The sequence below is a fragment of the Eleutherodactylus coqui genome, chromosome 11, assembly GCF_035609145.1.
Source record: "Eleutherodactylus coqui strain aEleCoq1 chromosome 11, aEleCoq1.hap1, whole genome shotgun sequence".
Classification (NCBI taxonomy): Eukaryota; Metazoa; Chordata; class Amphibia; order Anura; family Eleutherodactylidae; genus Eleutherodactylus; species Eleutherodactylus coqui.
In genome coordinates this window covers 6,947,438-6,961,692 of record NC_089847.1, presented here as the reverse complement: position 1 = coordinate 6,961,692, position 14,255 = coordinate 6,947,438, and the positions used below count along the sequence as shown (strand labels likewise).

The following is a 14,255-nucleotide window of genomic DNA, read 5'->3' as shown; positions in this document are numbered from 1 at the left end:
CGTTTCCACAACCCTATACGGCAGCATCTCAAGGCTGATAAATTTGGCTATGTGGACGGTTAACGATTGAGCGTGCGGGTGCGTGGCGGCGTACTTGCGCTTGCGCTCCAACAGTTGCGCTAGCGACGGCTGGACGGTGCGGTGCGAGACATTGCTGGATTGGGCCGAGGGGGGTTGTATCTCAGTGGCAGGTTGGGGCACAGGGGGAGAGGCAGCGGTGCAAACCAGAGGCGGTGAACGGCCTTCGTCCCACCTTGTGGGGTGCTTGGCCATCATATGTCTGCGCATGCTGGTGGTGGTCAGGCTGTTGGTGGTGGCTCCCCGGCTGATCTTGGCGCGACAAAGGTTGCACACCACTGTTCGTCGGTCGTCAGGCGTCTCTGTGAAAAACTGCCAGACCTTAGAGCACCTCGGCCTCTGCAGGGTGGCATGGCGCGAGGGGGCGCTTTGGGTGGATTATTCGGTCTGGCCCTGCCTCTACCCTTGGCCACCGCACTGCCTCTTGCAACCTGCCCTGCTGCTGCCCGTGCCTCCCCCTCTGAAGACCTGTCCTGTGTAGGCGTTGCACACCAGGTGGGGTCAGTCACCTCATCGTCCTGCTGCTCTTCCTCCGAATCCTCTGTGCGCTGCTCCCTCGGACTTACTGCCCTTACTACTACCTCACTGCAAGACAACTGTGTCTCATTGTCATCGTCCTCCTCACCCACTGAAAGGTCTTGAGACAGTTGGCGGAAGTCCCCAGCCTCATCCCCCGGACCCCGGGAACTTTCCAATGGTTGGGCATCAGTGATGATAAACTCCTCTGGTGGTAGAGGAACCACTGCTGCCCAATCTGAGCAGGGGCCCGAGAAAAGTTCCTGGGAGTGTTCCCGCTCCTGAGCATGTGTCATTGTAGTGGAGTGAGGAGGCTGGGAGGAAGGAGGAGCAGCAGACAGAGGATTCGGATTTGCAGCAGTGGACGGCGCAGAACTCTGGGTGGATGATAGCTTGCTCGAAGCACTTTCTGCCATCCAGGACAGGACCTGCTCACACTGCTCATTTTCTAATAAAGGTCTCCCGCGTGGACCCATTAATTGGGCGATGAATGTGGGGACGCCAGAAACGTGCCTCTCTCCTAATCGCGCAGCAGTCGGCTGCAACACACCTGGATCAGGAGCTCGGCCTGTGCCCACACTCTCACTTGGCCCTCCGCGTCCTCAGCCGCGTCCACGTCCTCTAGGCCTACCCCTACCCCTCAGCATGCTGTATTACCAGTGATTTGATTTCCCAGGCAGGAAATAAATTGGCGCAAGCCTGCAGGCCAAATATAATTTTTTCGCTTTTTTGCAAAGGGAAGGCCCCACTGCGGATATTCAATGAACAATACGTTTAACTAATAACTGTGGTGTGGCCCTGAAAAAGTGTCACACAACTTTAGTGTGGCAGAGTTATTAACTCTGGCAGAGCAGGTATTTGCCAGTCAGGAAAGACAATGGCGCAAGCCTGCAGTAAACCGTAGCTGGTTGCGTTTGATTTTTGTACGTTCTCCACGCAGCACACACGTACACGGAGACCTTAGGACTGACACAGGCAGGCCAAATATAATTTTTTCCCTGCTTTTTTGCAAAGGGAGGGCCCCACTGCGGATATTCAATGAACAATACGTTTAATTAATAACTGTGGTGTGGCCCTGAAAAAGTGTCACACAACTTTAGTGTAGCAGAGTTATTAACTCTGGCAGAGCAGGTATTTGCCAGTCAGGAAAGACAATGGCGCAAGCCTGCAGTAAACCGTAGCTGGTTGCGTTTGATTTTTGTACGTTCTCCACGCAGCACACACGTACACGGAGACCTTAGGACTGACACAGGCAGGCCAAATATAATTTTTTTCCCTGCTTTTTTGCAAAGGGAGGGCCCCACTGCGGATATTCAATGAACAATACGTTTAATTAATAACTGTGGTGTGGCCCTGAAAAAGTGTCACACAACTTTAGTGTAGCAGAGTTATTAACTCTGGCAGAGCAGGTATTTGCCAGTCAGGAAAGACAATGGCGCAAGCCTGCAGTAAACCGTAGCTGGTTGCGTTTGATTTTTGTACGTTCTCCACGCAGCACACACGTACACGGAGACCTTAGGACTGACACAGGCAGGCCAAATATAATTTTTTCCCTGCTTTTTTGCAAAGGGAGGGCCCCACTGCGGATATTCAATGAACAATACGTTTAATTAATAACTGTGGTGTGGCCCTGAAAAAGTGTCACACAACTTTAGTGTAGCAGAGTTATTAACTCTGGCAGAGCAGGTATTTGCCAGTCAGGAAAGACAATGGCGCAAGCCTGCAGTAAACCGTAGCTGGTTGCGTTTGATTTTTGTACGTTCTCCACGCAGCACACACGTACACGGAGACCTTAGGACTGACACAGGCAGGCCAAATATAATTTTTTCCATGCTTTTTTGCAAAGGGAGGGCCCCACTGCGGATATATTTAATGAACAATACGTTTAATTAATAACTGTGGTGTGGCCCTGAAAAAGTGTCACACAACTTTAGTGTAGCAGAGTTATTAACTCTGGCAGAGCAGGTATTTGCCAGTCAGGAAAGACAATGGCGCAAGCCTGCAGTAAACCGTAGCTGGTTGCGTCTGATTTTTGTACGTTCTCCACGCAGCACACACGTACACGGAGACCTTAGGACTGACACAGGCAGGCCAAATATAATTTTTTCCCTGCTTTTTTGCAAAGGGAGGGCCCCACTGCGGATATTCAATGAACAATAACTTTGTTGTGGCCCTGCCTACACAATTCTCTCCCTGTAGTATCAATGGAGGGTGCAATGCTCTGCACAGACGATTTTTTGAAAAAAAAAAAAAATGCAACACTGCTAACAGCAGCCTGCACAGTACTGCACACGGTTAAATTTGGCCCTAGAAAGGACCGTTGGGGTTCTTGAAGGCTACACTCACTCCTAACACTCTCCCTGCCTAAGCACCACTTCTGTCCCTAATACCGGGTGCAATGCTCTGCACTGCCGATTTTGAGAAAAAAAAATAAAATTTCCACTGCTAACTGAAGCAGCCTGCACACACGTAGATGTGGCCCTAAGAAGGACCGTTGGGGTTCTTGAAGCCTACACTCACTACAAACACTCTCCCTACAGCAACTCCAATAGAACAGCACTTTCCCTCACTAACTCACACGGCATCTGAGCCGAGCCGCGGGAGGGGCCGACTTTTATACTCGGGTGACATCTGATCGCCCCAGCCACTCACTGCAGGGGGGTGGTATAGGGCTTGAACGTCACAGGGGGAAGTTGTAATGCCTTCCCTGTCTTTCAATTGGCCAGAAAAGCGCGCTAACGTCTCAGAGAGGAAACTGAAAGTAACCAGAACACCGCGTGGTACTCGTTACAAGTAACGAGCATCCCGAACACCGTAATATTCGCACGAATATCAAGCTCGGACGAGTACGTTCGCTCATCTCTAATAACTATGTATAATATATCAGGGGTCAGTATAAAGATCTCTACCATCATCTATTTATACCCAGGACTGTAACAAGGGGGTGACCTAATAACTATGTATAGATGTTTCACATCTATGTTTGTATTTCTGTTGTAGTATTCTTTTAATTGTAAATTAATCACATCCATGTCTGTGCCTTGTCATAAGTATGTATTTATAAATATGCATGCATCTTCGGATCCATTTCATTATGCCTGGATGAAGGACCCCGAGTAGGTCTGAAAGCTTGCATTAACATCATGTATTTTTGTTAGCCATTAAAAGGTCTCATATCTACAAGATTACTTGGTTTCTCTTGCTGGGAACAATCACATTTTACTCTACTGGCTAACACGGTACCAAACTTTTTTCATTATACCTAATGGAGGATACCAGAATGTACCATTCACAAATGGAACTGAAACATCTTCTGAAAAAATTGGCACAACTGGACAGCAATATTTTCTTTTTAACCAGATACAAGAAGGAACATTTAATCCCTAAGGAACTTTGCCTGAGGAATCCCATTCTCCACACCTATAATACCCTTCATACACAACGTCTATGCCACAGGACTTCTGAGAGACTGCAGAACCACCTTATCCATGTCTTCTACAGCACCAAGAAAACGGCACTTATAGAGATACAAACTTTAAGGAGCACACTTACAAAGAACTTGAAATTGAAAAGACAGTGCTACTATACAACACTACGGTTGTGTCTAATAAAGAACAAGGAAAAGAAACTGCAAAGACTTCAACTCAAAGCAGGCCTGTACCCAAACACAGATCAGGAACACAGGCTGGTTAGGACAGAACCCCCAACAGGACATGGACACAGGTAAAATCAGCTTTGTTATCAACCTGTCATCTCACAACCCCACTAATGTGGAGCTCAGTGTCCTCTCCAGGGGACTTTCATTCTGTCCTACTAAAACGCTTGACAAAACAGAACTCTGCAGTGACATGGAGGAATATTTTAGGAGACTAAGACTGAAAGAGTTCTTCTATGACAAAGAGGAGATAGGACCTCCAAGCACTCAAACACAGGAGAAACTGGGGGCCAAGGAGAAGTCTGATTGGACCCCCCCACTGGTCGCAATCCCACTTTGGATAAATATATAGACTCCTTTAGGCATGTGGTTCAATCTACTATACCAGACAAGCGGAATAGAGAAGCATTCAATATCAATATGCAGGAACAGGGGGAGCCCTCTCTCTCTCCCTCTCCCCCCCACTCCCCGCTGCAACCCCCCGCTCACCCACAGCGCACCCGAGTACTTTTCACCCGAGTAGTGAATGACTCGAAAATCGCAGTGCTCGATTGCGAAATAGCCCTTACCGAGTACGTTCGCTCATCTCTAATTAAGACCTGACTCAAAAATATGCGAGGGAATTGAAAAGGGCTATCAGAAGCCTATATGGGGACACCACAAAACTTTTGGACTTGATACCAAAGTACTCCAGGATTGGAACATTCTACATGCTTCCAAAACTACACAAAACTGGCAACCCAGGGAGGCCAATTATCTCAGGTGTGGGAACCCTCACTGAAGGTGTCCTCAAACCACTAGTGAGAAACACAACCAGCTACTTACAGGACTCCATGGACCCACTGAACAAACTATCAAGTGGAGGTCCACTCCCCGATGGCACCATCCTGGCCACCATGGATGTGGAATCCTTATATTCCAACATCCCACACGAAGATGAACTGACCGCCTGCCAGACACACCTTCAGGCCGGAGGGGTTGCCTCTGAATCTGTGTTACAACTCACAAGATTAATCCTCACATAACTTTTTCTCCTTTGGCAAAGAGATATTCCTGCAACTCATTGGAACTGCCATGGGCAGTAGAATGGCACTGCAATATGTCAACCTTTTCATGGCAAAACTGAAATGATTTTCTGGCCTCCTGCTCCAGCAAACCATGGGCCTACTAATGCTACATTGATGACATCATAACCATCTGGACCAACACCGAACAAGAACGAATAAAATTCCATGAATTCTACTGCAACATAAACATGACATTAGGCTACTCATATGCCGAAATCAACTTTTTGGACACCATAAAAATTTCAAACAACTCAATACAGACATGCCTATACCAAAAACTGATTGATTGGCCCACATACCTCAGATGGGACAGATTCCGCCCTAAGCAAATCAAAAAGTCCATCGCCTACAGCCAGGCCATCAGATACAACCGGATCTGCTCCAACCCAACAGAGAGGAACATTTATACCATCTTAAAAGGACATTTATAAATCAGGGCTACCATCCCACCTCAACTGATGACCGAATCACCAGAGCCGCCGGGACAACCAGGAATCACCAGAGCCACCAGGATACCCAGAAATCAACTACTCCAATACAAAGAGAAGTTAGAAAATGGTTGTGCACCTCTAATAGTGACCTACAATTCACAACAAGAAATACTAAAGAAAACCGCATACAAAACTCCATCATACGCTACACAAGGATGACTGTCTGAAAACCATATTCCCGGACCCTCCCCTTCTGGGTTACAGGCAAACCACAAATTTGAGGCACTTCATAATCAGGAGTGCATTGCCCTCTGACACACAAAAAGGAACTTATCCCTGCAATGTAAGGAGCTGTAAGACCTGCTGACATGTAAGGACCACGGACAGGATACATAACCCCAACACACAGCAGGACTATAAGATCCCTGTAATGTAAGGAGCTGTAAGACCTGCTGACATGTACGGACCGCCGACAGGATACATAACCCCAACACACAGCAGGACTATAAGATCCCTGTAATGTAAGGAGCTGTAAGACCTGCTGACATGTATGGACCGCGGACAGGATACAGATCCCCAACACACAGCAGGACTATTAGATCCCTGTAATGTAAGGAGCTGTAAGACTTGCTGACATGTGCGGACCGTGGACAGGATACATAATCCCAACACACAGCAGGACTATAAGATCCCTGTAATGTAAGGAGCTGTAAGACCTGCTGACATGTATGGACCACGGACAGGATACATAACCCTAACACACAGCAGGACTATAAGATCCCTGTAATGTAAGGAACTGTAAGACCTGCTGACATGTACGGAACGCGGACAGGATACATAACCCCAACACACAGCAGGGCTATAAGATCCCTGTAATGTAAGGAGCTGTAAGACCTGCTGACATGTATGGACCGCGGACAGGATACATAACCCCAACACACAGCAGGACTATAAGATCCCTGTAATGTAAGGAGCTGTAAGACCTGCTGACATGTACGGACCGCGGGCAGGATACGGACCCCCAACACACAGCAGGACTATAAGATCCCTATAATGTAAGGAGCTGTAAGACCTGCTGAAATGTACGGAACGCGGACAGGATACATAACCCCAACACACAGCAGGACTATAAGATCCCTGTAATGTAAGGAGCTGTAAGACCTGTTGACATGTACGGACCGCGGACAGGATACATAACCCCAACACACAGCAGGACTATAAGATCCCTGTAATGTAAGGAGCTGTAAGACCTGCTGACATGTACGGACCGCAGACAGGATACGGATCCCCAACACACAGCAGGACTATAAGATCCCTGTAATGTAAGGAGCTGTAAGACCTGCTGACATGTAAAGACCGCGGACAGGATACATAACCCCAACACACAGCAGGACTATAAGATCCCTGTAATGTAAGGAGCTGTAAGACCTGCTGACATGTACGGACCGCGGGCAGGATACGGACCCCCAACACACAGCAGGACTATAAGATCCCTATAATGTAAGGAGCTGTAAGACCTGCTGAAATGTACGGAACGCGGACAGGATACATAACCCCAACACACAGCAGGACTATAAGATCCCTGTAATGTAAGGAGCTGTAAGACCTGTTGACATGTACGGACCGCGGACAGGATACATAACCCCAACACACAGCAGGACTATAAGATCCCTGTAATGTAAGGAGCTGTAAGACCTGCTGACATGTACGGACCGCGGACAGGATACAGATCCCCAACACACAGCAGGACTATAAGATCCCTGTAATGTAAGGAGCTGTAAGACCTGCTGACATGTACGGACCACAGACAGGATACATAACCCCAACACACAGCAGGACTATAAAATCCCAGGGACATTCACATTTCATGTCTGATGTTGTGTACCTGATCCGGTGCAGTAAATGTCCTGTTGGGGCCCGCTATGTTGGAGAAACAGGGCAGAAACTGAAAGCGAGGATCAGATCTCTTTTGCCACACAATTAAACAGAAAAAAAAAATTCCCTGTGGCGGAGCACTTATCTATTATTCCCAGGACTGTAACAAGGGGGCGCATTATTAACTATGTATAATATATCAGGGGTCAGTACATAGATCTCTCCCATCATCTATTATACCCAGGACTGTAACAAGGGGGCGCTCTATTAACTATGTATAATATATCAGGGGTCAGTACAGAGATCTCTCCCATCATCTATTATACCCAGGACTGTAACAAGGGGGCGCTCTAATAACTATGTATAGATATATCAGGGATCCGTACAGAGATCTCTCCCATCATCTATTATATCCAGGACTGTAACAAGGGGGTGCTCTAATAACTATGTATAGATATATCAGGGGTCAGTACAGAGATGTCTCCCATCATCTATTATACCCAGGACTGTAACAAGGGGGTGCTCTAATAACTATGTATAGATATATCAGGGGTCCGTACAGAGATCTCTCCCATCATCTATTATACCCAGGACTGTAACAAGGGGGTGCTCTAATAACTATGTATAGATATATCAGGGGTCCGTACAGAGATCTCTCCCATCATCTATTATACACAGGACTGTAACAAGGGGGTGCTCTAATAACTATGTATAGATATATCAGGGGTCCGTACAGAGATCTCTCCCATCATCTATTATACCCAGGACTGTAACAAGGGGGTGCTCTAATAACTATGTATAGATATATCAGGGGTCCGTACAGAGATCTCTCCCATCATCTATTATACTCAGGACTGTAACAAGGGGGTGCTCTAATAACTATGTATAGATATATCAGGGGTCAGTACAGAGATGTCTCCCATCATCTATTATACCCAGGACTGTAACAAGGGGGTGCTCTAATAACTATGTATAGATATATCAGGGGTCCGTACAGAGATCTCTCCCATCATCTATTATACCCAGGACTGTAACAAGGGGGTGCTCTAATAACTATGTATAGATATATCAGGGGTCCGTACAGAGATCTCTCCCATCATCTATTATACACAGGACTGTAACAAGGGGGTGCTCTAATAACTATGTATAGATATATCAGGGGTCCGTACAGAGATCTCTCCCATCATCTATTATACCCAGGACTGTAACAAGGGGGTGCTCTAATAACTATGTATAGATATATCAGGGGTCCGTACAGAGATCTCTCCCATCATCTATTATACTCAGGACTGTAACAAGGGGGTGCTCTATTAACTATGTATAGATATATCAGGGGTCAATACAGAGATCTCTCCCATCATCTATTATACCCAGGACTGTAACAAGGGGGCGCTCCAATAACTATGTATAGATATTTCAGGGCTCAGTACAGAGATCTCTTCCATCATCTATTTATACCCAGGACTGTAACAAGGGGGCGCTCTAATAACTATGTATAATATATCAGGGGTCAGTACAGAGATCTCTCCCATCATCTATTATACCCAGGACTGTAACAAGGGGGCGCTCTAATAACTATGTATAATATATCAGGGGACAATACGGAGATCTCTTACATCATCTATTTATACCCAGAACTGTAACAAGGGGGCACTCTAATAACTGTGTTTAGATATATCAGGGGTCAGTACAGAGATCTCTCCCATCATCTATTATACCCAGGACTGTAACAAGGGGGCGCTCTAATAACTATGTATAATATATCAGGGGACAATACGGAGATCTCTTACATCATCTATTTATACCCAGAACTGTAACAAGGGGGCACTCTAATAACTGTGTTTAGATATATCAGGGGTCAGTACAGAGATCTCTCTCATTATCTATTAATACCCAGGAATGTGGCAGTAACAAGGGGATATCTTCTACATCTCGAGGAAAGAAGGTTTCTACACAACATAGTAGGGATTCTTTACTGTAAAAGCAGCAAGATTATGGGACTCTCTGCCTAAGGATATGTTGGTGGAGAATTCAATAAAAGAGTTCAAAAGTGGGCTGGACAGCATTCTTGAGCGATACAAATATATATGTTATAATCATTAATAACTAATTACTTCCAAAGGGCTGTTGATACAGGAATTATTCCGATTGTCAGATTAGATTCAGAAAATAATTTTTTCCCTAAACAGGAAAAAATTGGCTTCTACCTCACTGTTTTTGTTTTGTTTTGTTTTTTTCTGGATCAACATTGGGTGGTAATAGGCTCAACTGGATGGGTATGTTTCTTTTTTCAGCCTTACATACTATGTTACTATGTAATTCCTTCTCCCAGCAAAAACCCATGCACTAACGGCTCAGTATACATGTGTATGAAGAAGTCGGGGTGTGATGCCTGTCGTCCTAATGAGTGTTTGCCAGACAGGTATCTAAAATATGTGGGCAAGAGCTTTAACCTAACTCACCAACAGGGGGCGTGAGCACTAAAAATGCCTAGGGCAGCCTAAACTCCAAGTACGGCTCTGTCTGTAAACTACACAATGATGACCCTGGGTGGATATACACCATATATCATAGACAATATCTTTACCCGAAGAATCCTAGGAGCCCCAGCCTGTACTGAATGGACACAGCCACTACGTTCTCATTAGCACTAAGTGCGGAGCCATCATACATGCTTGCTGACCCCATGATCAGCCCTCCGCCATGTATGAAGGTCATGACCTAAGGGAGAGCGGAAAAGATCAAAATTTATATTTAATAGCAATATAATTTCTTGTAAAAAAAAAAGACAAACACTACAACTCCCAACATCCCCTGATCACCGGCAGTCGTTAAACAATGCTCGGGGCTAATTCATTAGAATAAGCATCAAAGTACTAACCTCCAGCTTCAGGACACTTACCGGTAGTTTGGATTTTGGGTCCCTGTCGGCTGGAGTAAACACATTGAGGTACAGGCAGTCTTCCGAGGACCGTGGCATCTTAAAGGGGGATTGGAAAGATCCTTCCATCATCTCAGACATCACATCTTCCTGTAAACACCTGAAATCAGTAATAAATGGCATATTCTTCTGCGTCACTTTATGTAATACATTTATACATTTGTCCGTCACACTTACACCACAAGTACAAGAGACTCACATGGGGGGAAACTCCGAGGCATCTCTAACGGAGCTCCAGGGCTCAGGAGGTTTTGGGTCAGCAAATCTCAGTGGTCCAACTGGAGGTTTCGCAAAAGGGATGCCATAAAATGCATTTATGGTTCTAGAGGTTTCCTTCACGGGCACCGTAATACCCTGTAGACGTCCATATTTTGTGGTTACTAATGGCCTTTCACCATTTTGACCTGCGGAGAAAATATAACTACTATAATACTGCTCCAATGTGCAAGAATATAACTACTATAATACTGCCTCCTATGTACAAGAATATAACTACTATAATACTGCCCCCTATGTACAAGAATATAACTACTATAATACTGCCCTCTATATACAAGAATATAACTACTATAATACTGCCCCCTATGTACCAGAATATAACTACTATAATACTGCCCCCTATGTACAAGAATATAACTACTATAATACTGCCCCCTATGTACAAGAATATAACTACTATAATACTGCCCCCTATGTACAAGAATATAACTACTATAATACTGCCCCCTATGTACAAGAATATAACTACTATAATACTGCTCCTATGTACAAGAATATAACTACTATAATACTGCCCCCTATGTACAAGAATATAACTACTATAATACTGCCCCCTATGTACTAGAATATAACTACTATAACACTGCCCCCTATGTACAAGAATATAACTACTATAATACTGCCTCCTATGTACAAGAATATAACTACTATAATACTGCTCCTATGTACAAGAATATAACTACTATAATACTGCCCTCTATATACAAGAATATAACTACTATAATACTGCCCCTATGTACAAGAATATAACTACTATAATATTGCCCCCTATGGACAAGAATATAACTACTATAATACTGCCCCCTATGTACAAGAATATAACTACTATAATACTGCCCCCTATGTACAAGAATATAACTACTATAATACTGTCCCCTATGTACAAGAATATAACTACTATAATACTGCTCCTATGTACAAGAATATAACTACTATAATACTGCCCCCTATGTACAAGAATATATCTACTATAATACTGCTCCTATATACAAGAATATAACTACTATAATACTGCCCCCTATGTACAAGAATATAACTACTATAATACTGCCCCCTATGTACAAGAATATAACTTTTGTGACTTATTACTGAGGATTTCTTCCTCTCAGATATGTGAATTATTAATACTTGAGGGACCCAATGTTCGCTATGTGAACATAGAATATTTGGAAAAGTAATTGCGAATCTCCCCCTCTCTTGCCATGCCGCTTCTGTCCTCTTCCCTCCTTCTCTTTCTTCCTCTCCCTCCCCCTTCTCCATGCCGCTTCTCTCTCCACCCCTTTTCTATGCTGCTTCTCCCTCCACCCTCCATGCTGCTGCTCTCTCCCCATTCTTCATGCTGCTTCTCTCTTCCTCCCGTACATGCCGCTTATCTCCCACCTTCTTCATGCCATTTCTCTCCCCCCCTCTCCATGTTGCTTCTCTCCCCACCTCTGTGCTGCTTCTCACCCCCTCTCAATGTCTCTCTCACTCCCTCCTCTCCATGTCACTTCTCACTCCACCTCTCCATGTCGCTTCCCACTCCACCTCTCCATGTCGCTTCCCACTCCCCCCTCTCCATGTAACTTCTCCCTCCCCCCTTTCCATGTTGCTTATCACTTCCCCCTCTCCATGTCGCTTCTGAATCCCCCTTTATATGTTGCATCTAACACCCCCATGCCGCTTCTCTCTCCCCCCTCCCCATGCCAGATGTCATTTTCTCACCCTCCATGCCACATCTCTCTCTCTCTCCCACCCTCCATGCAGCTTCTCTCTTCCCCCCTCTCCATGCCACTTCCTCCCCTCCAAGCCGCTTCTCCCTCCCCCATGCTACTTCTCTCTCCCCCTCTGCATTCTGCTTCTTTCCATCTCTCCATGCCACTTCTCTTCTCCCAATACCACTTCTCTCCCCCCCTCCATGCCGCATCTGTCATGTCCCCCACGCTCCATGCTGCTTCTTTCTCCCTCTCCATGCCACTTCTTTCTCTCCACCACTTTCCCCCTCTGGTGTGTTTGTGTGTCTCTGTGTCTGTCTCTCTCACCATCACTTCTGTCTCTCTCAGGTGCTTCAGCCAGCAGAGACGTTCATAGTCATGTGACTGTGAGGGAGAGAGACGTCACGCAACTATGAACGTCACTTAACAACGCACGATGTGTGTCTATGGGTATCTGTGTCTATGGGTATCTGTGTCTGTGTGTGTTTGTCGCTTCTTTCATAGCAGCGCTCCAGCCAGCAGGGACGTTCATAGTCTCCTTAGAGATAGATGTCTTCAGACTGTGAATGTTTCTTAGCAATGCTTGAATCTTCATAACGGCGCTACTGGCTGAAGCACTGCTGTACTTATTATGAGGAACTTTGATGGGGCCCGACGGGTCACTGAATGTACCCGCCTCAAATATTTGGATGTTACGGTGGTGGTCTGCATTTAAGGAATCGAAAGATACCAAAATCATCATCCTAAGCTGAAGCAAACTGGTCAAAGTGTGGAGCAGGAAAAGGCATGTAGGTCTTTTTATATTAGATTTGTTTGATTTGTAGCCAAATAAAGAATATACTGAATGAGAAGAAATTCTGATCTGCCTGTTGATGGGTGGAGATTATATCCGCATTGCTATTTATTGGTTCCCGTATACTTCCCATTACATCCTGCATTCTGGTATTTGGCACCTAGTTCTTACCTGTTACAATAGCTGATAGAATCAGAGGGCCAAGGAGGAGAATGTGCGGCAGAATCGCCATGTCCGTGCGCTGCGGTCTCCGTGTGGAAGCTTCTCTTCTTCTGCTCCACAGTCTTTATCACACTGGATGTTCTGACGTTAATAACAGTAAATCTCTAGTTATTATGTAGCAAGTCACAGGTCTGCCGGTGGTGGCATTGTAAGCCAAGGTTCACAGCTACACTCTGTGATCTACGTACAGCCTGGCTGCTGTCCATATATCCTAAAGATAAGTATTAAAGGTAAAGTCCCCATGGTGCAAGCATTGATTCATGACCAACTCCTAGATAAGTATTAGCGGCCCTTTAACCCCTGAGCTGATGAGAGTTTATTGTGATCTGGAGTAAAAGTAACTGCATACAAAGCAAACTTCTACGATTCTGCATTAATAACATTCAATAACGCAAATTTTATAGAATAATTGCTAAAATTATGAAATATATTATATATACACACACAAGGATTAGTCTCGCTAGGATCGCCATTATGTCCTCATAAGGTCATTGGCACATGTTCATGAACTCAGTCCTAACCAGAACTTCTCTTTACTCTGGCTCCAGATGGCTCTATTACACAATCACAGCATGTACTGCACACAATAACCGCTGTTAGGGAAATCATCTGAGATTTCTTAGCATGTTTCATTGCCTGGTCCAAATTCAATGAGAAGCCATGTACACAGATCACTGACACATGACACAGTCTGTATCATCCGA

At 45.2% G+C, this 14,255-nt stretch overlaps 1 protein-coding gene across 1 annotated transcript in view; it reads right to left on the bottom strand.

Annotated features, from left to right (window-relative positions):
* Positions 1-13,761, bottom strand: part of LOC136581973 (fatty acyl-CoA hydrolase precursor, medium chain-like) — a 46,012-nt gene extending 32,251 nt beyond the window's left edge. The window contains exons 1-4 of the mRNA XM_066582691.1: positions 13,501-13,761; positions 10,763-10,967; positions 10,525-10,663; positions 10,210-10,343 (exon numbers count right to left, since the gene is read on the bottom strand). Of these exons, the coding sequence (XP_066438788.1) occupies positions 10,210-10,343; positions 10,525-10,663; positions 10,763-10,967; positions 13,501-13,561 (539 nt within the window). The 5' untranslated portion in view covers positions 13,562-13,761. The remainder of the gene's footprint in view (positions 1-10,209; positions 10,344-10,524; positions 10,664-10,762; positions 10,968-13,500) is intronic.
* Positions 13,762-14,255: the final 494 nt, after the last annotated feature.